The sequence below is a fragment of the Xyrauchen texanus genome, chromosome 31, assembly GCF_025860055.1.
Source record: "Xyrauchen texanus isolate HMW12.3.18 chromosome 31, RBS_HiC_50CHRs, whole genome shotgun sequence".
NCBI classification, from domain to species: Eukaryota; Metazoa; Chordata; class Actinopteri; order Cypriniformes; family Catostomidae; genus Xyrauchen; species Xyrauchen texanus.
In genome coordinates this window covers 5565819-5591709 of record NC_068306.1, presented here as the reverse complement: position 1 = coordinate 5591709, position 25891 = coordinate 5565819, and the positions used below count along the sequence as shown (strand labels likewise).

Genomic DNA, 25891 nt, shown 5'->3' with positions numbered 1-25891 from the left:
TGGCCCGGTTGCTAGGGAGGGTAGAGTCACATGGGGTAACCAAATTGGCCCGGTTGCTAGGGAGGGTAGAGTCACATGGGGTAACCTCCTCGTGGTCACTATAATGTGGTTCTCGCTCTCGGTGGGGCACGTGGTGAGTTGTGTTGATGCCGCGCTACGTCTCCGCGGTAACATGCCCAACAGGTCACATAAGATGCTTGGACAGACACAGAGGCAACTGAGATTCATCCTCCACCACCCGGACTGGCCATTCCAAATTGGGGAGAAACCCCCCCCCCCCCAAAAAAAACATGGTATTCCTGCCACCTTCTGCTGCTCCCACCCCATTAATGTTTGATTTAATGACCTTAAAATTAAAAATTACAATTAAGTATTTTGTCCAGTAGCGGATCTATCTTCAACACACCCCCAAAGATGTTGAACGGGGTTGGGGTTTGGGGGTGTGTTGAAGATAGATACATTATGTCCAATATTTGAAAGGACAGTATTTGGGGTGAAAAGGCCCCTGTTGCAGGTGCTAAAGACCCCTATTATAACAGAATACATTTCTTATGAATAATATGTTTAAAGTGGGCTTGACTGAAGTAGAACAGAGATTCATTATCTTACAGAACACTTTAGATGTAATAAAATGTCAAATGTGATTCAAATAAACATTGTTATTTTGAGGAAGCATCATCTTAATGTGCTCTCTCTCCACACTAAAACAGTTGCTATGGTTACTGATACATCATTCATAGAGATCTCACTGATATCTCTCTGTTCTGAGCATTTAAGAAGCTTCCTCATTGTCATGATATTTTGGACTGATGGGGTTTTGGCAGAAGTCTCCATGAACACGTCATCGTTGACGGTGCACACGTCACCCTCGCTGACGACCTTGACGTGACGCCTGTGCTGATGTCACGGAACAGCCGCGGGAGCGCGCACGGGATATAAGTGATGCTTAAGAATGCGGGATGAACCGAACACACCGAGTCACCGCGCGCAATCACGGTAAGACCAAACACCGATTTAATGATTATCACCCGTCAGAATAAACAGCGTGATGTGATACTCAAATAACAATATGAATAGCATTATTATGTATTTATTTAGTCATATATTGTAGCTCATTTTATTAAATTATTACTGTTTTTAATATCTAATGAGACGCACTAAAGAAGAAGTGTAAATGACAATAATTCTTTAAAATAACTTTTGTATTTTTAAATCAACATCAAGGTATTTGTTTGAAATATGAATAATAATGTCTAGATGAATCAAAGGTGCTGTCAATGGTCACCATTTATTTGAGTTTTTCACTAGTTCATTTGAAATGATCCTGTAGTGACAAATGAATTTTTCCACTCATTTTTAATTAATTTGATTATTATGAGCTCAAAATGTGCATGTGTAACAAAGTGCTGTTTAAAGTAGTTTTACATGGAGTGTGACATGTCTACAAGCTTTCATATTAATATTCATGAGCTGTTTTGTCTTAACAGGAAGAGGTTGTTCTTGTTCTCTCTCCTGATTGGTTGAGATTACTGTCATCTGATTGGATGGGTCTTACACTGTGCTGCTGGCTGAGTGACGGCCATTATAAAACAACAAATCAATCTTCATCAGCTCAATCAGCTTTCAATCCGTTCTCTGTAGCCCCACCCATTCGTCTCGCTGTGCTTTTAGACACGCCCCCCGTTGCCCCTGGACACCCCCGATCACAGTGGAGCTCGACTCACCTGTCAGACAATCTGAGGGTGTGTCCGTCGGGTGGGTGTGTCTCACGCGCTCGTGTGGAACAGAGCAGCGATGCGGTTCGAGCGGCGGTGGGCGTCGCAAACGGGCTGCACATATGGGAGGTGCTGTGGGAGGAGCAACAGAGAGGAAGCCACGCCCTACTGGGCGTGTCCACATGCAAATGCCCCCTGCAGGCATCTGGCTACACCGTGCTTATCGGCAGCGACACGTGTTCCTGGGGCTGGGAGCTTTCGACCAATCAGCTCTGGCATGATGGGATGGAGGCGGGGCGGTACCCTGAGGGCGGAGCCACAGAAGTCTTAAAGGTGCCGGATCGCATATTGCTGGTTGTGGATGCGGATGCGGGAACACTGGGATACGTCGTGGATGACCACTATATGGGAGTGGCCTTTACAGTCCTCCCCAAAGGGGCGGAGCTCTTCCCAGCAGTTAGCTGCGTCTGGGGAGGAGCTAAAATCTGCATACGCTACCTCTGTGGCATGACACGTGAGTGTGACATCACAGACCATTTAGACATGAATGATACTTCACGTTAGTGCTGTTGGGCAATTTGGTGTATTTTTGGTGTGTTGAAACCGAAAACTGTTTGTGTTTCTCAGGTGACCCACCTGATCTGCAGTCTCTGAGTCGATTATCTGCTCGTCAGACCCTCCGACTGGACACAACTCACACTGGGAATGTGTCATTCCCACCTGCACTACAGCGCCTCCTGTTGGCCACAAATAGATCCACACCACAAGTTATCGTGAAATGATTGCATGTATGAAGATAATTGGATTTAATGTGTTTGGTGTGTTCATATAGAGTGTATACTGTATGTATGGAGGCATTTAAATGACAAATAAACGCATCGAATTAACAGTGCTTGCATTCTTGAGGGAAGCAAACCTGTGTGCAAACGTTCAGACGTGTGGCTCAGCGCGTGTGTAGAGCTTGTGTTTGTCTTCTGGCTCATGTGTCTCTCACTCCTACGAGAGGACAGAGAGACACCTGACAAAGACTGTCTCTCATCTGTCTGTCTCTCTCCACCTGATACTGAAGAGTCACATGGCATCAGCCCGTCAGTCACACATGAGGTCAGAGGTCACAAGGTCACTTTAGCCTCCGATCCATTGGGATCTCATCCAGACTGATCCCGTGATTACTGAACCTGAAAGAGACACAGAAAAGGGAAAATAAGTACAGCAGCCTGTCGAGTGTGACACTTCCAATGGAAGTCAATGGGGTTTAATGTTTGGAGGGTTTAAAGTCAGAATTGTGATGCTTATAATTTAATAAAAGCACTTACATGAATTCTGCTGTTTAAACTTGTGCCTTATTTGAGCTGTAAATTTAATTAAATCACAGTGTTGTAAAGTTGTCTGTATCTTCACACAGATGTGGTCAGTAAGTGATTTAATGACAGTAAAATCATGTTAACACACATATTGTTTATGTCTTGTGTCTATACTTGTGAAACAGATTAAACCCCATTGACTTGCATTTACATTTATGCATTTGGCATACGCTTTTATCCAAAGGGACTTACAGTGCAATTATTACAGGGACAATCCCCCCGGAGCAACCTGGAGTTAAGTGCCTTACTCAAGGACACAATGGTGGTGACTGTGGGGATCAAACCAGCAACCTTCTGATTACAAGTTATGTGTATTAGCCCACTACGCCACCACCACTCCTACACACACACACACACAGACACACACACTCACACATACAGACACACACACACTCACACAGACACACTCACACACACACTCACACACACAAACACACTCACACAGACAGACACTCACACAAACACAGACACACACTCACACACACTCACTCACACAGACACACACACTCACTCACACACACACACTCACTCACACACAAACACTCACACAAACACACTCACTCACACAGACACACACACAGACACACTCACAGACACTCACACACACACACACACACTCACTCACACACTCACTCACACACACACACACTCACATACACTCACAAACACACTCACACATACAGACACTCACACACACAGACACTCACACACAAACACACTCACTCACTCACACACACACTCTCACACACTCACACAGACACACACACACACACAAACACACTCACTCACACACACACACACACACACACAGACACACACACTCACACACATTTGTCACATTATATTGTGAACACAGCAATGGAGCTGATGAGTGATCAAACAAATCATTCAAGTGAATCGGTTCTTTCTAAAAGTTCATGTAAATAAGCAAATAAACCGGTTAAAATAAACAAATCACTGATTCACTTATATTAAGCATTGGGAAGTCCAAATCAATTTAGTGAATCAGTTCTTTCAGACAGTTTATGTAATTGCACCAGTTTAAATAAACGACCACACAGTCATCACACCACTCAGGAAGGAGACGCATTCTGTCTCCTAGAGATGAACGTAGTTTGTGTGAAAAGTGCAAATCAATCCCAGAACAACAGCAAAGGACCTTGTGAAGATGCTGGAGGAAACAGGTGGACGAGTATCTAGATCCACAGCAAAACCAGTCCTATATGGACATCACCTGAAAGGTGCTCAGCAAGGAAGAAGCCGCTGCTCCAAAACCACCATAAACAAGCCAGACTACAGTTTGCAAGTGCACATGGGGACAAAGATCTGACTTTAGGAGAAATGTCCTCTGGTCTGATGAAACACATTTTGAACTGTTTGGTCATAATGACCATCGTTATGTTTGGAGGGAAAAGGGTGAAGAACAGCATCCCAACTGTGAAGCATGGGGGTGCAGCATCATGTTGTGGGGGTGCTGCAGGAGGGACTGGTGCACTTCACTAAATAGATGATGACATCATGAGGAAGGAACATTATGTGGATATATTGAAGCAACATCTCAAGACATCAGACAGGAAGTTAAAACTCACAAATAACCCAATCATTTTTCAGTTTTGGGAATATATGACCCTTTCCAGAACAGAGAAACATTCATGGAATTATCCAAGAAAATTGAGAAAAAGAACACCAAACCAATTAACTAATTTCTGTCCATAAGCTTTCATTTAATGTATTTTTATTTTCTCATTACATTGCAATGAAGTCACACGGGTTTGAATGTCTTTTATGATTTATGGTAGTTTTGAACAGTAAATTCTGTTCATACCAACTAACATTCACGAATGTAACAATTTACTTAAAGGAATATACCGGGTTCATTCGGCAGCATTTGTGGCATAATGTTGCTTACCCAAAATCGCGTTGAGTCGTGTGGCACCATGCGAGGGTCGGACGTGTGAATGGCGAGCTCTGATTTTGCGTTTTAATACTTTTTGTGTCATAAACCGGTGATATTTGATACACTCTGAATCTTAACTAACTTAAAATCCTCGGGCTCTGGAGACATTAACAGACACTTACGTGTTTAAGTTGAAGCCCCTGAGCAGCAGGCCACAAGCCCGGAGTCAATTTGGCTGGTGAGGTGAAGGAAATTCGGCGACAATTGATGAACGTGTCTGCAATGCTGAGGAAGGTCGTTGCTGACTTGGAGGATCTCGCTGTAATACGTTGATCGATCACTGCCATGGAGATGAAATGAGGTGGTTACAAGAGTGGCAGATGTTGAGAAACGGATCGATTATCTGGAGTCATCGGAGAGGGAATTATCTGCTAATCCGCTAGCGACAAAGGTGGATTTGGAGTGCGTCTGGAAGATGGAAGATTTGGAGAACTGTAACCGGAGGAATAACATCCGAATTGTTGGAATTCCTGAGGGAGCAGAGGGCCGAGATATGGTGGAATTCCTGAGGGAGCAGAGGGCTGAGATATGGTGGAATTCCTGAGGGAGCAGAAGGCCGAGATATGCTGGAATTCCTGAGGGAGCAGAAGGCCGAGATATGCTGGAATTCCTGAGGGAGCAGAAGGCCGAAATATGATGGAATTCCTGAGGGAGCAGAGGGCTGAGATATTGTGGAATTCCTGAGGGAGCAGAAGGCAGAGATATGCTGGAATTCCTGAGGGAGCAGAAGGCAGAGATATGGTAGAATTCCTGAGGGAGCAGAGGGCCGAGATATGCTGGAATTCCTGAGGGAGCAGAAGGCAGAGATATGGTGGAATTCCTGAGGGAGCAGAAGGCCGAGATATAGTGGAATTCCTGAGGGAGCAGAAGGCTGAAATATGACGGAATTCTTGAGGGAGCAGAGGGCTGAGATATGCTGGAATTCCTGAGGGAGCAGCGGGCCGAGATATAGTGGAATTCCTGAGGGAGCAGAAGGCTGAAATATGACGGAATTCTTGAGGGAGCAGAAGGCCGAGATATGCTGGAATTCCTGAGGGAGCAGAAGGCCGAGATATAGTGGAATTCCTGAGGGAGCAGAAGGCTGAAATATGACGGAATTCTTGAGGGAGCAGAGGGCCGAAATATGCTGGAATTCCTGAGGGAGCAGAAGGCCGAGATATGCTGGAATTCCTGAGGGAGCAGAAGGCCGAGATATGCTGGAATTCCTGAGGGAGCAGCGGGCCGAGATATGGTGGAATTCCTGAGGGAGCAGAAGGCCGAGATATGCTGGAATTCCTGAGGGAGCAGAAGGCCGAGATATAGTGGAATTCCTGAGGGAGCAGAAGGCTGAAATATGACGGAATTCTTGAGGGAGCAGAGGGCCGAGATATGCTGGAATTCCTGAGGGAGCAGAAGGCCGAGATATGCTGGAATTCCTGAGGGAGCAGAAGGCCGAGATATGCTGGAATTCCTGAGGGAGCAGCGGGCCGAGATATGGTGGAATTCCTGAGGGAGCAGCAGGCCGAGATATGCTGGAATTCCTGAGGGAGCAGAAGGCCGAAATATGCTGGAATTCCTGAGGGAGCAGATGGCAGAGATATGCTGGAATTCCTGAGGGAGCAGAAGGCCGAGATATGCTGGAATTCCTGAGGGAGCAGCGGGCCGAGATATGGTGGAATTCCTGAGGGAGCAGAAGGCCGAGATATGCTGGAATTCCTGAGGGAGCAGAAGGCCGAGATATGGTGGAATTCCTGAGGGAGCAGAGGGCCCAGATATGGTAGAATTCCTGAGGGAGCAGAGGGCCGAGATATGCTGGAATTCCTGAGGGAGCAGAAGGCAGAGATATGGTGGAATTCCTGAGGGAGCAGAAGGCCGAGATATAGTGGAATTCCTGAGGGAGCAGAAGGCTGAAATATGACGGAATTCTTGAGGGAGCAGAGGGCTGAGATATGCTGGAATTCCTGAGGGAGCAGCGGGCCGAGATATAGTGGAATTCCTGAGGGAGCAGAAGGCTGAAATATGACGGAATTCTTGAGGGAGCAGAAGGCCGAGATATGCTGGAATTCCTGAGGGAGCAGAAGGCCGAGATATAGTGGAATTCCTGAGGGAGCAGAAGGCTGAAATATGACGGAATTCTTGAGGGAGCAGAGGGCCGAAATATGCTGGAATTCCTGAGGGAGCAGAAGGCCGAGATATGCTGGAATTCCTGAGGGAGCAGAAGGCCGAGATATGCTGGAATTCCTGAGGGAGCAGCGGGCCGAGATATGGTGGAATTCCTGAGGGAGCAGAAGGCCGAGATATGCTGGAATTCCTGAGGGAGCAGAAGGCCGAGATATAGTGGAATTCCTGAGGGAGCAGAAGGCTGAAATATGACGGAATTCTTGAGGGAGCAGAGGGCCGAGATATGCTGGAATTCCTGAGGGAGCAGAAGGCCGAGATATGCTGGAATTCCTGAGGGAGCAGAAGGCCGAGATATGCTGGAATTCCTGAGGGAGCAGCGGGCTGAGATATGGTGGAATTCCTGAGGGAGCAGCAGGCCGAGATATGCTGGAATTCCTGAGGGAGCAGAAGGCCGAAATATGCTGGAATTCCTGAGGGAGCAGATGGCAGAGATATGCTGGAATTCCTGAGGGAGCAGAAGGCCGAGATATGCTGGAATTCCTGAGGGAGCAGCGGGCCGAGATATGGTGGAATTCCTGAGGGAGCAGAAGGCCGAGATATGCTGGAATTCCTGAGGGAGCAGAAGGCCGAGATATGCTGGAATTCCTGAGGGAGCAGCAGGCTGAGATATGGTGGAATTCCTGAGGGAGCAGAGGGCCCAGATATGGTGGAATTCCTGAAGGAGCAGTGGGCCCAGATATGGTGGAATTCCTGAGGGAGCAGAGGGCCGAGATATGGTGGAATTCCTGGAAGGGCTCTTTCCGAGTCTGCTTGACATAACAGGCCATAAGCTAGACATCGAGCGAGCTCACAGAGTCCCAGCTCAGCGATCCGCTGATCAATTCTGGACAGAATTCTGAGATCATCCGATAAAGATCTCATGTTACGTGAGGCGAGGAGTAAAGGAAAGCTTTCTTGGAAGAACCACAAAAAATTTTCTCGACAAGACGTGGAATGTGAATGGGTGCCCCATAAAAACAACAAATATGATATAGTGTTTCTTCAAGAAACGCATCTTTCCCTGCAGGAAGCTGAAAGATTTGGGCAGATATGGGGTGGACTTGCTTTCTATAGTGCTGGCTCAAGAAAGAGCAGGGGAGTCATAACATTGATAAATAAACATCTACAGTTCAAATGTCTCAAACAGATTAAAGATAAAATAGGAAAAGTCATTATTGTTTTAGCAGAAATTCAGGGGCAAAGGTTGATTTTGGCTAATATTTACACATCTAACGTTGTTATATAAATAAGCTGTTTTATAGATCTTGAAGGGATGTTGCAAGCCGCTGGCACCCCTCATGATATAATATTGGGAGGAGACCTTAATCGATTGATGGACTCAGTCCTTGATCATTGTGAAGCAAAAGTGTGTAAGTCCTCTAGAGCAACACTGATGCTTCTCAGGATGTGTAGAAATCGTGCAGATATTTGGAGACTTCTGAACCCATCTGGTAGAGACTATACATTCTTTCATCAGTCCATAAGATTTAGATCGAAGTCCCTCATTTCTTGTGTTGTTGCTCAATTGGAAACTTATAGTCTCAGATCCTGCTCTGGTGAGGTTAGAGGTGTTACCACATATGAAGAAAAATAAAAATTTTGGCTATTCAGGGCAAGAGTCATACAAAGCAGGGAAGCTTTTGGCTAGATATATAAAGCAGAGAGAGTCTTTTTCTACCATTCCATCAAAAATATTTACCTCAGCCATTGATATTAATAATGCTTTTAAAGAATTATATCTTGAACTCCATAATTTCACATCGATGAAGATATTAGAAACTTTGTGGAACCATTAGAACTCCCGAAACTGACGACTGAGCAAAAACATTCTCTTGATTCTGAGATTAACTTGGAGGAGTTTGGCGAGGTAATTAAGGCCTTACCTTCAGGCAAGTCTCCGGGGTCAGATGGGTTTTCTGCTGAATATTTGAGATTTTATGCTACAGAATTCTGGTCTGAGCCGTGGTGCAGTGGGCTGTGCTGCGGTGCTCAGGACATATAAGAGCGGCTTACTCACAGGGACACAGGTTAGAAGACCCCCCCCCCCCAAAAGGCACATATGTGTGTTCCAGTGAGACACTTCCAATGGAAGTCAATGGGGTTTAATCTGTAAACATTAAAATACTGTTTCAAAAGTATAGACACAAGACATAACCAATGTGTGTGTTAACATGATTTTATCTGTGTAGAGACAATTTATAACTTTATTGCAATGATGATGTAATGTCAACAAACACTAAAATTACTGTAAAAATTACAATTTAAACAACTTTACTGCTCAAATAATACACAAGTTTTAATAGAAGAATTAATGTTATCTTTCAAACTCATGTTACTTTTGTTTTTACACTAAATAACATAAAACCTCAAAGACAATAATTAACACTAACCACACTGATGTGTGCAGAGAATGTTTTTAATCAAGAGTTCACACAGGCGCGCGCACGCACACACACAAACACACGCAATCACACAAACAATCTCACGCATACACACACAAACTCATGCGCCCACACACACGCTCTGGTCACTGAGTCCGTCTGAAGCACTGGTACAGCGTGCTCTTGGTGTAAAATGGAAAGTGTCCATATGAAAATTATTTTCAGGTTTTCACAAAGTGATCTTTGTATTCCGGAAACTGGAGTTATCCCTGTGAAATCAAGAAAGACAGGAAGCTTAGTGTTGTTATAGTGTGTGTGTAGTACTTGAGGCTGTCGTTGTGTGTAGTGTATGTGTGTAGTACTTGAGGCTGTCGTATGTGTGTAGTACTTGAGGCTGTCGTTGTGTGTAGTGTATGCGTGTAGTAATTGAGGCTGTTGTTGTGTGTAGTGTGTGTGTGTGTGTGTGTGTAGTACTTGAGGCTGTTGTTGTGTGTAGTGTGTGTGTGTGTGTAGTACTTGAGGCTGTTGTTGTGTGTAGTGTATGTGTGTAGTACTTGAGGCTGTCGTTGTGTGTAGTGTATGCGTGTAGTAATTGAGGCTGTTGTTGTGTGTAGTGTGTGTGTGTGTGTGTGTAGTACTTGAGGCTGTTGTTGTGTGTAGTGTGTGTGTGTGTGTAGTACTTGAGGCTGTTGTTGTGTGTAGTGTGTGCGCGTGTGTAGTACTTGAGGCTGTTGTTGTGTGTAGTGTGTGCGCGTGTGTAGTACTTGAGGCTGTTGTTGTGTGTAGTGTGTGTGTGCGCGTGTGTAGTACTTGAGGCTGTCGTAGTGTGTAATGTGTGTAGTACTTGAGGCTGTCGTTGTGTGTAGTGTGTGTGTGTGTGTAGTGCTTGAGGCTGTCGTTGTGTGTAGTGTGTATGTAGTACTTGAGGCTGTCGTTGTGTGTAGTGTGTGTGCGTGTGTAGTAATTGAGGCTGTCGTTGTGTGTGTGTGTAGTACTTGAGGCTGTTGTTGTTGTGTGTGTGTGTGTGTGTGTGTGTGTGTGTGTGTGTGTGTGTGTGTGTGTGTAGTACTTGAGGCTGTCGTTGTGTGTCTTGTACTCCATGATGGTGTTTGGGGGCAGGTTCAGCACTCGTCGCAGTGTGTCTCGTATCCGTGATGTCGTCACCTGATCACTGGCTGTTTTATTCCAGATGGACAGAATATCCTCCTGCAGGAAACACATGGCAACAGTTTGTGGAGCACTAATAATAATGTTTTATTTGTTAAGTACTAAATAAGGTGTACAGAGTGCTTTAGACAAACAGCAAATGGAGAGTGATCCTGCACATATCTCATGTATTATTCAGCAGTTGGACTTCTGGGAAAGGTTACACATTACAAATTATTGGGATTTCTGCTTAATTCAATTTCATAAATCTTAAAATAATAATAATTGAAAATTTATGTTTGACAGTATGACAAAATTAAATTGCATTAGAGAACATGTTTGATTTGAGTCTAGATTGAACTATAATTAAATATGAAACTGCTAATAATATTAACATTGTGATACTGTGATACTGTGTGAACACTGAACGTGACACACACAAACACACACACTCTCTCTCTCTCTCACACACACTCTCTCTTTCTCTCTCTCTCACACACACACTCTCTCTCTCTCTTTCTCTCTCTCTCACACACACACACTCTCTCTCTCTCTCTCTCACACGCACAAACACTCTCTCTCTCTCTCACACACACTCTCTCTTTCTCTCTCTCTCTCACACACACACTCTCTCTTTCTCTCTCTCTCACACACACACACACACACACTCTCTCTCTCTCTCTCTCTCTCTCACACACAAACACACACACTCTCTCTCTCTCTCTCACACACACTCTCTCTTTCTCTCTCTCTCACACACACACTCTCTCTTTCTCTCTCTCTCACACACACACTCTCTCTCTCTCTTTCTCTCTCTCTCACACACACACACTCTCTCTCTCTCTCTCTCTCTCTCTCTCACACACACACACACACACACAACAACAACAACAACAACAACCGCCATTCGCCACTAAGTGCCAGGCTATGTGCAAGTTAATAACACGTGAAGTGTCGAACGCCCGCTGGCAGGAGGTCACGGGACAGATCCAACAGGTGACACGGGTCGACTGACTGAGATGACTGGCTGATGCACCACCTGTGCCCCCTACTGTGCCAACTTGTTGTGCTTTAGCCAATGCAACCTTGCCTGCCGTAGGAGATCACCGATGGGACTTTGTCCACATCTTTCAAGGATTCTTGAGCTCCTCACACAATCCAGCCTGGTTAAACCCAGGATGGATCTTAGGCAGGCCAGCCTAAATGTTTCTAGCCGGCGATGATGTTCCATTAGGGGGGGTCCACGTTTCGCAAGCATAGAGAAGGGAGGGAATGACCGTGGCCGAGAATACCTGAAGCTTTGTGCGGAGCGACAAACCGGGTAGCTTCCACACAGCGTTACGCAACCGATAAAAAGATAATGCCGCTCGACTGATTCGGAGTGAGATCTCTGCTGTCAAACCGGAGCTGGTCATGAGCACACTTCCCAGGTATGGAAAACACTCCACTCCCTCCACAACTGCCCCATAACTAATTGGGAGCTGTGGGGGTGGCGTCTCTGATGGTACATAATACCCAGGCAGGTGCTTAGTTTTGATGGGGCTGATGGTAGAACAAGGTGTCCAAGGTGAACAGGGAATGGCTCCGACTCCCGGCCACGTAGTTTTACCCGGGCCCTCTCACCATCATGAAGGTCCTTAATGATTGCGAGCAGCGGGTCTGGGACTCCGAAAGCACGAAGAACAACCCAGAGCCCAGATCTACTGATGGTATCATAGGCCTTGACCAGGTCAATAAAGCAGAGATGTAGGTCTTGCTGGAATTCCCTACACCTCTGCTGTCGCAGACGGACAGAGAATATGGCATCTGTGCAAGACCGCCCCTTCCTGAAACCACATTGGGACTCCGCAAGCCTCTCCTCAGCGAGCCTAGGGAAGCGATATTGAATAATCCATGCCAGGACCTTTCCCGGCACACTGAGGAGTGAGATGCCCCTATAGTTGTTACAATCCGTGTGGTCCCCCTTTTTAAAGAGAGGGACCACCACCAGGGCATCCACACACACACACACACACACACACACACACACACACCTGTAGTACCTGGAATCGTATAGAGACGACCACACCACAGATCTCTTCTCCCACCATGAACTGTTCCCCCAACATCGCCAAGATGATGTTCTCCCAGAAGCGAGACGCCAGACCCTTCCGCAGACGAATGATCCACTTCCCGCCATTTTTATTGGCCTCGTCCTGAAACACACACATCAGAAACAGATTTAAATTCAGCACAGGTGTCAGTGCGTCAGCACTCACACACTTTCACACTCACACACTCTCACAAACACACACTCACACAAACACACCTCCCACATGGGTTTGATTCCCTCTTTGAACAGGTGGAAGTCGCTGTGTCCCGTCAGCTCTCCAGGTCGCAGCAGATGACTGTAGAACTTCCAGAACTGTTCCACCTGAGGGAGAGAGAGTGCATTAAACACACACACTCATCACAGATACACAGTCATGTGACCAAGTGTGTGTGCTGACCGACGCCACTGTCCCCATCTGTCTGATGTTCTGCTCATAACTCTGAGTGTTGGCGGGACGACTGGGCGTCCGGCGAGAGTACCAGAAGGTGTAGTTATACTGCAGCGGGTGTTCCCCTACACCTGGAGTCACAGCCTGAAACACACAGTTACAGATCTCATGTTTACTGCTTCTCAATTCTCTGCTTTAGATGCGTTTCATGTTGTTGTTGTTTACTAGTAAGATGTAAATTTGTTGTTTTGGCGAATTCTGCTGCAGTTTATCAGTTGAACTCTGTGTGTGTGTGTGTGTGTGTGTGTGTGTGTGCGCGCGCGAGTTGTGTGTGCGAGTTGTGTGTATGTTTGAGTTGTGTGTATGTGTGTGTATGGGAGTATGCGTGTGAGTTGTGTGTGTGAGTGTGTGTATGTAAGTGTATGAGTATGTGTGTGAGTTGTGTGTATGAGTTGTGTGTGTGTGAGTTGTGTGTATGTGAGTGTATGTGTGTGAGTATGTGTGTGAGTAGTGTGTGTGAGTTGTGTGTATGAGTATGTGTGTATGTGTATGTGTGTGTGTGTTGTGTGTGAGTGCGAGTTGTGTGTGTTATTGTCACCTTGCGTCTGTTGTTGTTGTTATTATTTATTGATCCTCCATCAGTCTCGCTGTTGTCCTTCATCTCCTCTTGGTCACCGGAGTCTTCCTCCGACAAACTACAAATCAAACAAATAACTCTTATTACACATCATATATTCAGATTTATCCTAGTGATGCTGATGTTAATACACATATGTGTTTAAGAATAAAGACATTTATCATGAATTAAACGAAACTAAGTTGTACAATATCTTTATGTTTATAAATGACTGCAAACATCCAGATGAAATACACAATAACATTTACACATAAACAAGAGCTCAAATCACCAAAGAAACTATATTAATACAATAACTGGCACTGGAAACTTCAATTATAGCATCGAATTGTACGAATGATCCATTTACGTGCTGATGTATTCAGATTTAATGTTAATAATGTTTTATAGAATCATGAGGGTTTAATATCTGAATTAGCCGTTAGCAGCTAACTTACTGTTCAAACTGATTCATTCTTCAGTCCTGCTTTTCAACAAAAACGCCAAACGCAGTTTTATAATAACAATAATCGGTATAAATCGACCAAATATAATAATCCGTCACAAGATTGTGTGTTTAATTCAGAGAACAAACTTAACAGCAGCTGCTCTCACTGCGCATGCGCGGAGATCATACGGGAACTGAGAGAGGACAAACAAAGCGAGACTAAAAATACCAATACGGAACTCATGGCCTTGGACCCCACTGGATAATAAGGGTGCTCATTTTTCTTGATGGTGTCCTCTGTCCGGTACTCTTAAACACTCTTAAAAGTACCATCGCTGTACCATGATGCGATTTGATCTACTTTTACATTTATCAACTAATTTGCATATGCAAATGAGCACATGTGTGTTCATTTTACTACAGTAAAAACCTACACTTCTAAGAAAATATGTATTGGGGCCAGATTGCTGTTATCTGGTTCAAAAAACAAACAAACAAACAAAAAACAAAAAAGAACAATTACTTGAATTGAAAATAATGTCATAATAATATTAACCAGTAGATGGCTGCAGAGATCCACTGATTCAAAAGATGAAAGTGTGTGTGTGTGTGTGTGTGTGTGTGTGTGTGTGTGTAGATCTTTATAAAATCCCTAAGATGCATGGAAGTCTATGGAGAGTTCCCACAATGATATAAAATCAACTTTTTGTGTGTGTGTGTGTGCGTGTGTGTGTGAGTCGGTGAGAGCTCTATTGTTATTGAGGTGAGTCAGTGACATCATCTGCTGTATCAACACTGACTCTAGATGGAGCCACGTGAGGTGTGTGTGTATTTCTAGTGTTTATGTCATGGTCCCGGTGAATTTGCTGGTTTGTTTTGTTTGTTTTGTTTTTCTCTCCCTCATGTGTCCAAGATGCTGCCGGCATGCGTGATCCATGTTTCCATGGGAACACTGATTGTTTCCATGGGAACGCTGATCATGCCACTGATTAGTGTGCTGACAGCACTGATCATGCCTACTTAAACCTTTCGTTGTGTCATAATCTTTGCTAGATTGTTGTTGTGTTCTCACCTCGCTCTCTCTGCCTCATTTGGTCCCGTCTCGTGTATCTGTATTGTTGCCCGTCTCTGCCCATGTGTCTGGAGTGCCTCCATCAACAGCAGTAGTGTTGGGGCATCCTTGGTTGGTCACGCACCACCCACACAATCCTGTTCTTGCTTGGAGTTCATACTGTTTGTCTCCCTGTCTTAACTCCACTGTCTCCCCTGTCCAGTCTTGTATTTCATTTCAGGAGAGTATGAGCAGAGGAGATCAGGAGTGAGAGATAAAGTAATTAAAAGTCAGACAGAGAGATGAGAGACAGATGATGGTGTGATTGTGGTTTGTAAGGAAAACAAGAGTCAAGCTGAAAATATCCTCACTTGACGACTGTACCCGTGAGGACTCTTCTGAACACTTATGCTGCTATTTACACTCATTACATTTACCCATTATACACGCACAGTAGATGCTTTTATCCAAAGCAACTTACAAAATGAGGAAGGATACAACAAAAGTGATTCATCTTAAGGAGGCAGTGATACAAAAAGTGCTGCATTACCAAGTTTCAATTGCATTAGAGAATGATTAGCCAAGACAGAGAGCACAAGAATTGTTTTATTCCTCTTATTATTGTTATTGTATGGTCAAGTGCTCACGGAAAAGTTGTGGCATTTTTTGAAGACAGAGAGGGAGTCTGCTTCACAAGGTTGGTAAGGTGGTTCCGCCACAGAGGTGTAAGCCGAAAGTCTGTGAAAGTGATTTGGCGCCTCTTTGTGTTGGTGTTACCACTTGGCGCGTCTCATTTGCAGACCGCTGGCTTCTGGTTGGAACATAGCATTCAAGGAAGGATTTTAGGTATGTTGGAGCTGACCCAGTGACTGCTCTGTATGCAGCATCAGAGCCTTGAATTTAGTACGTGCAAGAACCGGCAGCCAGTGGAGAAAGACTGCATCAGTGGTGTAACATGCTCTCTTATGTTCATTAAAGACCAGATGTGCTGCTGCATTCTGGATCATTTGGAGAGGTCTAATAGCACATACAGGGAGTTCTGCAATGAGAGCGTTACAGTAGTCCAGTCTAGTTATGACAAGGGACTGAACAAGCAGTTGTGTGGCATGTACAGAGAGGAAGGGTCTTAACTTCCTGATATTGTAGAGTGTAAATCTACATGATCCTGCAGTCTTTGAAATGTGGTCTGTGAAATTGAGTTGGTTGTCGATGGTTGCTCCTAGATTTCTGATTGTTTTGGGATGTGCTGTTGTAGATTAACCCAGCTGCATGGATGTTGTGTTCAACAGCAGGATTGGCTGGAAAGACGAGGAGCTCAGTCTTCAACAGTATGAGTTGCAGGTGGTGTTCCTTCATCCAGGCTGAGATGTCTGCCAGACAGGCAGCGATTCGAGCAGTCACTGTGGTGTCGTTGGGCTGGAAAGACAAGTACAGTTACGTGTCATCAGCGTAGCAGTGGTAAGAGAAACCATGTGACTGGATGATGGGTCCTAATGACGTTGTGTATATGGAGAAGAGAAGTGGCCCAAACACTGATCCCTGTGGTACCCCAGTAAGCAGCTGATGTGGCTTGGACTCCTCACCTCTCCAAGCTACCTCAAAAGGACCTTTCTGAGAGATAGGAGGTCAACCAGTCCAGCACAGTTCCTGTGATGCCCAGAGTAGAGAGGATGGGCAGGAGGATCTGACTGAATCTGTTGAAGATAGTGGATAAGTCCAGCAGAATCAGAACAGATGATCTGGATTCAGCTTTCGCTTGTCTCAGCGACTCTGTGACAGACAGCAGGGCAGTCTCAGTGGAGTGTGCACTTCTGAAGCCTGACTGATTGTCATCCAGCAGCTTGTTCTGTGAGAGATTTGATTGAAAACTGCCCTTTCAAGTGTTTTGCCATGAATGGGATAAGAGAGACTGGTCTGTAGTCTTCTATCTGTGTGGGGTTAAGTGCAGGGTTTTTAAAGCAGTGGAGTTGCATGAGCCTGCTTAAATGCAGTGGGAAAAGTGCCTGTAAAAACATATACATACACATATATAAAACATATATTAAAGTGCCTGTAAAAACATAATGTAACGATTGAGCAGCGAGGCAGACGAGGAGATGCGGATCCAAATGCAGTTTGACTTTATTAAATAAATGAGCAAGTAAACACAAAGGAACAACCCTCAATGGGGAAACAAAACATAAAACTGAAAACTAAACACGATGAAACAAAACAGAGAACTCAGGCAACAAAACAGAGAACTCAGGCAGGGAACACATACCAGGCTAACAACAAACAACGATAGACACCGATTGAACAAACAGACAGGGTTTAAATACACTGACAAGGGAAGACAGGAACCAATGAACAACAGAACTCAAAACAAGATAACGAGGTGAATAAACAGAAACCAATGGTAGACTAATGAGGACAGGTGAAAACAATGACAGAGAACAAGAAAGCTAACAAGGAGACTATGGAACTAAACAAGGGACAAAAGTGAAAACTAAGGAGTTACAAAAGTGACAAAAATGATAAACAAAGGGCAACGGTGAAACAAGACAATGTAATACATAACAGAGCCCCCCCTCAAAGGATCGGATTCCAGACGATCCAAAAGAACAAAAACCAAAGACAAAAAACCCACCGAAAACAAAATGATGGCACCGGGGCAGACAGGCAGACCAGGGGGGGCACAAGAGCAAGAAGGCAGACCAAGGGGCACAGAGGGCAGGCAGGAAGTCCAAGGGGGCACAAAGGGCAGGCAGGAAGTCCAAGAGGGGCAACGAGGGGAAATGAGACGGTCCACGAGGGCACAAAGGGAAATGAGACAGTCCACAGGGCCAATTAGGCAGTCCCTGGGGGCACAAAGGGACAGGTTTAGGGGGCCAGGGAGGTATCGACCGGGCAGGGACAGGTTTAGGAGGCCTGGGAGTTGACCACGGGATGTGGGTAGGCTTGGGGGACCTGGGTGGTGGCCGCAGGATAGGGGCCGGCGGAGCCGCGTGAGGCGGAGCCAAGGAGTACTTCGGAGGCGGAGCCGTAGAAGACTTGGGAGGCGGCGCCGAAGGAGGCGTAGGCTGGGCCGTGGGGGGCTTAGGAGGCGGAGCCGAGGGAGGCCCAGGAGGCGGAGCCGGGAGAGGCAGAGCTGGGAAGGAACTAGGAGGCGTCGGAGGCGAGGCGGAGGGAGGCTTCGGAGGCGGAGCCAGGAGGGGCGCCGGAGGCGAGGCTGAGGGAGGCTCTGGAGGCGGAGCCGAGGAAGGTGGCGCCATAGGAGGTTCTTCAGGCGGTGAGCTGGAAGGCTTCGGAGGCGGAGCCGAGGAAGGTGCCGCCGTAGGAGCCTCTAGAGGTGAGGCCCTAGGAGTCTCTGGAGGCGGAGCCGTGGGAGGCGGAGCCGTAGGAGGCTCGGGAGGCAGAGCCATAGGAGGCAGAGCCGTAGGAGGCTCGGGAGGCGGAGGCTCAGGAGGCTCTGGGGGCGGAGCCGTAGAAGGCTCGAGAGGCCCAAGGGGCGGAGCTCTGGAAGGCTCGAGAGACTTGAGTGGCGGAGCCCTGGGAGGCTCGAGAGGCTTGAGTGGCGGAGCCCTGGGAGGCTCGAGGGGCTTGAGTGGCGGAGCCCTGGGAGGCTTGAGGGGCTTGAGTGGCTGTTACATCCCTGGCTCTAGGGATGCAACACAAAGGACACAAAGACAGAAGTCTACCAATCACAAATAAAGTTTATTTAATTTAAACAGAAAATGGGGACTGTAGAAGCAAAAGAGCCCTGCTACTGCACTGCCGGCTGCAAGACGAGAGAGAGAGCAAGAGCATGCATCCTGGATTTAAAGTAGCTCCCATCAGGTGACACCAATTAACCGGTTGATTGTTAGACAAATTAGAACACTCAGACACATAACAGTGGCGGAGTCCTGGTAGGCTCGAGAGGCTTGAGAGGCGGAGCCCTGGAAGGCTCGAGAGGCTTGAGAGGCGGAGCCCTAGAAGGCTCGAGAGGCTTGAGAGGCGGAGCCCTGGGAAGCTCGAGAGGCTTGAGAGGCGGAGCCCTGGAAGGCTCGAGAGGCTCGAGAGACTTGAGAGGCAGAGTCCTGGAAGGCTCGGGAGGAGGAGCCCTGGAAGACTCGAGAGACGGAGCCCTGGAAGGCTCGAGAGGCTTGAGAGGCGGAGCCGTAGGAGGCTCGGGAGGAGGAGCTCTGGAAAGCTCGGGAGACTTGAGAGACGGAGCCCTGGAAGACTCGAGACTTGAGAGGCGGAGCCCTAGGAGGCTCGGGAGGAGGAGCCCTGGAAGGCTCGAGAGGCTTGAGAGGCGGAGCCCTGGAAGGCTCGAGAGGCTCGAGAGACTTGAGAGGCGGAGCCCTGGAAGGCTCGGGAGGAGGAGCCCTGGAAGGCTCGAGAGACTTGGGAGGCAGAGCCCTGGAAGGCTCGGGAGGAGGAGCCCTAGGAGGCTCGGGAGGAGGAGCCCTGGAAGGCTCGGAAGGCAGAGTACTAGGAAGCTCGGAAGTCGGAGTACTAGGAAGCTCGGAAGTCGGAGCTCTGGAAAGCTCGGAAGGCAGAGTACTAGGAAGCTCGAGAGGAGGAGCTCTGGGAGGTGGTCATGGCTACAGGCGCTGGCTCTGGGACGGTCGAGGCTACAGGCGCTGGCTCAGGGACGGTCGAGGCTACAGGCGCTGGCTCAGGGACGGTCGAGGCTACAGGCGCTGGCTCACTGACCTCTGAGGCGACAGGCACTGGCTCACTGACCTCTGAGGCGACAGGCACTGGCTCACTGACCTCTGAGGCGACAGGCACTGGCTGGGTTACCGTGGTATGCACCGGCTTGGGTTCGCTGGGCGCTGAGGGCAGAGCCAAGAGGGGTTTAGGGCACGGGGCTGCGGCAGGCGGAGGCTGGAGAGCAGAGACCTTTCCCTTTCTCCTCTTCCTCCGGGCTGATGCGACTGGCGAAGCTGGGACACTGTTCCTGGTCAGCGTGGCTTCAGGCTCGCTGGCCGTGGCTGGCAAGGGCTCTGGCTCGCTGACGGTAGAGGCCGCAGGTGCAGGCTCGCTCACCGTGACAGGCGTGGGCGCAGGCTCGCTCACCGTGACATGCGTGGGCTCTGGCTCGCTCATGGTGACAGGCGTGGGCTCTGGCTCGCTCACGGTGACAGGCGTGGGCTCTGGCTCGTAGACCGGGGCAGGCGTGGGCTCTGGCTCGCAGACCGGGACAGGCGTGGGCTCTGGCTCGCAGACCGGGACAGGCGTGGGCTCTGGCTCGCAGACCGGGACAGGCGTGGGCTCTGGCTCGCAGACAGGGGCAGGCGTGGGCTCTGGCTCGCAGACCGGGGCAGGCGTGGGCTCTGGCTCGCAGACCGGGGCAGGCGTGACAGGGAGAGCCTGGGACGGCTGAAGAGTCTCCACAGTAGGTGGGGAGGTAGGGTCCTTCCCAGCATGGCCCACAGTGAACAGGGAGCCGCACAACAGTAAGGTCACCTCCAGGAAGTCGCGGAGAGTCCAGCCGCATGATGCCGGCGGCAGCCGCTCCTTCAGCCAGCCACTCAGGTTGTCCCTGAAGAAGACCACAAGGGAGGTGTCCGGGAAGTCCGCAACAGCCGCAAGTTCTAGGAAGTCGCGGACGTGGGCCTCAATCGGACGGTCCTCTTGCCTCAGGAAGAGCAGGTGGTATCTGGCGCGTAAAACCACTGGATCCATGGTTTGGTCTATCGTTCTGTAATGATTGAGCAGCGAGGCAGACGAGGAGATGCGGATCCAAATGCAGTTTGACTTTATTAAATAAATGAGCAAGTAAACACAAAGGAACAACCCTCAATGGGGAAACAAAACATAAAACTGAAAACTAAACACGATGAAACAAAACAGAGAACTCAGGCAGGGAACACATACCAGGCTAACAACACCGATTGAACAAACAGACAGGGTTTAAATACACTGACAAGGGAAGACAGGAACCAATGAACAACAGAACTCAAAACAAGATAACGAGGTGAATAAACAGAAACCAATGGTAGACTAATGAGGACAGGTGAAAACAATGACAGAGAACATGAAAGCTAACAAGGAAACTATGGAACTAAATAACGGACAAAAGTGAAAACTAAGGAGTTACAAAAGTGACAAAAATGATAAACAAAGGGCAACGGTGAAACAAGACAAGGTAATACATAACACATATACAGTGTTCTCAAAAACTATCAATTACACTCATATAGACACATATACGCTCTCATATACATTCTTATGAATGATATATACACTGTTAATAATTATAAAACTTATAAACACTAATATACATTCATATATATATTCATAAAAACATATTGTCATATACTGTCATAAACAATCATTCAGACACATTTACTGTCAAATACTCTTACAGATTCTTACATACACTTATATACACTTCTCACACTCTTACACTCTCATATACACTCTCATATACACTTGTCAGGAAGCAGACAAACTGGTTAATCCGAACTTCTGCTAGCTGCCTTGAGACGTCACACAGGTCACATAAACTACAACACATAGAGACTGTATCACCTAGATATCTCATCGAGACTGTGTCTGTTCCCCGAACTACGAAACACAAAACCCTCACTAAATCATTTAGAAAAAATTTGATTAAGGTCAAACTTGAACAAAACAAACAAATTAAAAATGTACATCATACAAAAATAGGGCTACTAAACATTAGATCTCTTTCTACCAAAGCACTAATTGTCAATGAAATGATTACAGATCATAGATTGGATGCGCTCTGTTTGACTGAAACCTGCTTAAACCGGATGAATATATTAGTTTAAATGAATCTACTCCCCCAGGTTATTGTTATAAACATGAGCCTCGTCTGAAGGGTCGAGGAGGAGGTGTTATTACAATTTACAGTGAAGTTTTTGGTGTTACTCAGAGGACAGGATATAAATGTAAGTCTTTTGAACTAATAATGCTTAAGGTGACACCGTCAAATACAAATATAAATAAAAATTCTCTGTTGTCCTTTACCCTTGCTACAGTGTATAGATCACCCAGGCCTTATTCAGATTTCCTTAGTGAATTTGCAAATTTTTTATCAGATCTTGTAGTTACTGTAGATAGAGCCTTAATTGTTGGTGACTTCAACATTCACATAGATAATGAAAATGATACTTTGGGATTAGCATTTATCGATATTCTCAACTCTCTTGGAGTCAGACAAAATGTAACAGGACCAACTCATCGCCATAATCATATGCTAGATTTAATTCTTTCATATGGAGTTGATGTTGATAATATAGAAATTCTGCAGCAGAGCGATGACATCTCGGATCATTACCTCGTCTCTTCAAGTCAAGTCAAGTGGTTTTTATTGTCGTTTCAACCATATACAGTTAGTACAGTACACAGCAAAACGAGACAACGTTCCTCCAGGACCATGGTGCTACATAAAAAAACAACAAAGGACCAACATAGGACCACATGAGACAACACAACGAAATAAAATACCTATATAAACTACCTATATATACCTATATAAAGTGCACGTGCAAACATGTGCAAAAAGTACAGGACAGTACAACAAATTACTGACAATGAAGCTCTCTTGCATGCTGCAATCAGCTATGTTACTCAATCTACACCACGCTATCGTTCAGGTAGAACTATTCTTTCGACCACTAAAGATAGCTTCACTAATACTCTTCCAGATCTATCTCATATACTCAATAAACCCCAAAGCCCAGAAGAACTTGATGAAATAACAAAAAATTTAAATGCAGTCTTCTCTAGCACCCTTGATGTTGTCGCCCCACTTCGATTAAAGAAAATTAAAGAAATAAGCCCTGCACCATGGTACAATGATCACACTCATGCTCTCAAGAGAGCAGCTCGGAAAATGGAGCGCATGTGGAAAATAAAATTTAGAAGTATTTCGTGGTGTATGGAAGGATAGTGTCTGTAGCTACAAACACGCACTCAAAGCTGCCAGGTCAGCATATTTTAGTAAACTCATAGAAAATAACCACAACAATCCTAGATGTTTATTCAGTACTGTGGCTAAATTGGTTAGGAATAAAGCCTCAACCGAACCAGATATTACGTCACAGCTCAAGAGTAATGACTTCATGAATTTCTTCACAGATAAAATTTAAATAATCAGAAATAAAATTGGAATTATGCAATCATCTGTCATAGCACCTCAGAAAACAGTGTCGAATAATTTCCCTCATGTGCAACTTCAATCCTTCGCTATCATAGGTCATGAAGAACAAAACTTATCAAAACATCAAAAGCCACAACATGTTTGTTAGATCCTATACCAACTAAGCTCTTAAAAGAGGTATCTCCTGTAATCTCAGAACCTCTTCTTAATATCATTAACTCCTCGCTATGCTTAGGACATGTCCCAAGAAACTTTAAAATGGCAATTATCAAACCGCTTATTAAGAAGCCACAACTTGATCCTGAAGAACTGGCTAATTATAGACCGATTTCAAATCTCCCGTTTATGTCAAAAATACTAGAAAAGGTAGTATCCTCCCAAATATGTTCATTTCTACAGAGAAATAGTATATATGAAGAATTTCAATCAGGATTTAGGCCTCATCACAGTACAGAGACTGCACTTATCAGAGTTACACATGACTCTTATCATCTGATCGCGGCTGCATTTCTCTTCTAGTGCTTTTAAATCTTAGTGCTGCATTCGACACGATAGATCACGACATTCTCTTGAATAGGCTGGAGAATTATGTTGGAATTTGTGGAGTTGCATTAGCATGGTTTAGGTCCTATTTAGCAGACCGCTACCACTTTGTCTATGTAAATGAGGAATTGTCAAACCAAACAAAAGTAAAATATGGAGTGCCACAGGGATCAGTTTTATGGCCTCTGGTTTTCTCCATGTATATGCTTCCCCTGGGAGATATAATCAGGAATCGTGGAATAAGTTTCCACTGCTATGCCGACGATACACAACTTTATATTTCTTCAAAACCTGATGAGATTTCACAATTCTCAAAATTAGCAGAGTGTATCAATGAAATAAAAGATTGGATGGCCAGAAATTTCCTTCTACTCAATTCTGACAAAACAGAGGTTCTAATTATTGGACCAAAAAACTCTAAAAATAAGCCACTAAAATATCATTTGACTCTAGATGGATATTCTGTTACATCATCTTCAACAGCGAAGAACTTAGGTGTTATATTTGATACCAATCTGTACTTTGAAAATCAAATTACAAATGTTTGTAGAACAGCATTCTTCCACCTAAGAAATATTGCTAAATTAAGGCATATGCTCTCTGTTGCTGATGCCGAAACACTAATTCATGCGTTGATGACCTCAAGACTAGATTATTGTAATGCATTACTGGGAGGATGTCCAGCAAGATCAATAAATAAACTTCAATTGGTTCAAAATGCAGCAGCCAGAGTGCTAACGAGATCCAAGAAATATGATCATATTAGCCCCATTTTATCATCGTTACATTGGCTACCTGTTAAATTCCGTATTGATTTTAAAATTCTGTTAACTACATACAAATCTTTGAATGGTCTAGCTCCACAGTACTTAAGTGATCTTCTAACACGCTATATTCCAACACGTTCATTAAGATCGCAAAATTCTGGCCTATTAATAGTTCCTAGAATATCAAAATCCACTAAAGGAGGTAGAGCCTTTTCATATTTGGCACCTAAACTATGGAATAGTCTCCCAAACACTGTTCGAGATGCAGACACACTCTCTCAGTTTAAGTCTAGACTAAAGACTCATCTATTTAGCCAGACATACACCTAATTTATCCTCCAACTCACAATTAGGCTCCTTTAGTTGGGTCTCCCGGAACCAGAAACCAGAAACAGTGATCATGATCTATAACTCTGCAATAAATTAAATGGCATCTACGCTTACATCTTTTTATTTGTTTCCCTGTCTCAACCTCGGGACTCCTATCCTGAGGTCACCAGAACCGGATGGATCCAGCACCATTCCTGCTTCATGTTGGACTCCACTGCTACATGTCGCAGAATGATGATGACTAAATGCAGCCGGTGCCAGCCAAACATCACTTCAATCTATTATGATGGACTTCAGAGGATGAAATGATGCCAACTCCAACCTGCATCACCTCTGTCTATTGATGGACTACAATCTTGAAATGGAATGCATAGACTAACTATTGCCAACAAAAGCCTTCATCAGCCAATTAAGAAGGACAATTGCATTTATGTGAACTTCTGCAGTTAATCAAGATGGACTTCAAAGACTTTGGTCATTAATCTTACAGTTCAAACACAATCGATGTTTAATCACTGACCCTTATCACTTAGTTTAATAATTTTAAACCATGATTTTACCTATACATAATATTTACATTACATTCATAATGTTAGCCAGAGGGGAACTGGCCCACACAGTGAGTCTGGTTTAGGGTTAGGGTGGGGTTAGTCAGAGGGGAACTGGCCCCCACAGTGAGTCTGGTTTAGGGTTAGGGTGGGGTTAGTCAGAGGGGAACTGGCCCCCACAGTGAGTCTGGTTTAGGGTAAGGGTGGGGTTAGTCAGGGGGGAACTGGCCCCCACAGTGTGTCTGGTTTAGGGTTAGTGTGAGGTTAGTCAGAGGGGAACTGACCCCCACAGTGAGTCTGGTTTA

The 25891-nt window shown here is 45.7% G+C and overlaps 2 protein-coding genes across 2 annotated transcripts; one reads left to right on the top strand and one right to left on the bottom strand.

Moving 5' to 3' along the window:
- Positions 1–969: 969 nt before the first annotated feature.
- si:ch1073-228j22.2 (SPRY domain-containing SOCS box protein 2) lies at positions 970–2549 on the top strand. Its single transcript, XM_052100869.1, has 3 exons — positions 970–996; positions 1488–2229; positions 2343–2549. Exons 2-3 carry the CDS (start codon positions 1545–1547, stop codon positions 2495–2497), a joined length of 840 nt encoding a protein of 279 aa, XP_051956829.1. The 5' UTR covers positions 970–996; positions 1488–1544; the 3' UTR covers positions 2498–2549.
- Positions 2550–9259: 6710 nt separating this feature from the next.
- LOC127625559 (eukaryotic translation initiation factor 4E type 2-like) lies at positions 9260–14448 on the bottom strand. Its single transcript, XM_052100872.1, has 7 exons — positions 14257–14448; positions 13781–13877; positions 13192–13326; positions 13011–13115; positions 12745–12897; positions 10626–10762; positions 9260–9825 (listed from the first exon to the last, which is right to left on the bottom strand). Exons 1-7 carry the CDS (start codon positions 14271–14273, stop codon positions 9786–9788), a joined length of 684 nt encoding a protein of 227 aa, XP_051956832.1. The 5' UTR covers positions 14274–14448; the 3' UTR covers positions 9260–9785.
- Between the last annotated feature and the right edge of the window lie 11443 nt (positions 14449–25891).

Excerpts from the sequence above, each read along its gene's own strand:
- LOC127625559 (XM_052100872.1), bottom strand. Across the intron at positions 13,327-13,780 it reads ACAACAACAACAGACGCAAG|GCTGTGACTCCAGGTGTAGG; the intron begins GTGACAATAACA and ends TGTGTGTTTCAG. Across the intron at positions 9,826-10,625 it reads ACACACAACGACAGCCTCAA|GGATAACTCCAGTTTCCGGA; the intron begins GTACTACACACA and ends TTGATTTCACAG.
- si:ch1073-228j22.2 (XM_052100869.1), top strand. The coding sequence starts at position 1,545 with ATGGGTCTTACACTGTGCTGCTGGCTGAGTGACGGCCATTATAAAACA. Across the intron at positions 2,230-2,342 it reads CTACCTCTGTGGCATGACAC|GTGACCCACCTGATCTGCAG; the intron begins GTGAGTGTGACA and ends TGTGTTTCTCAG.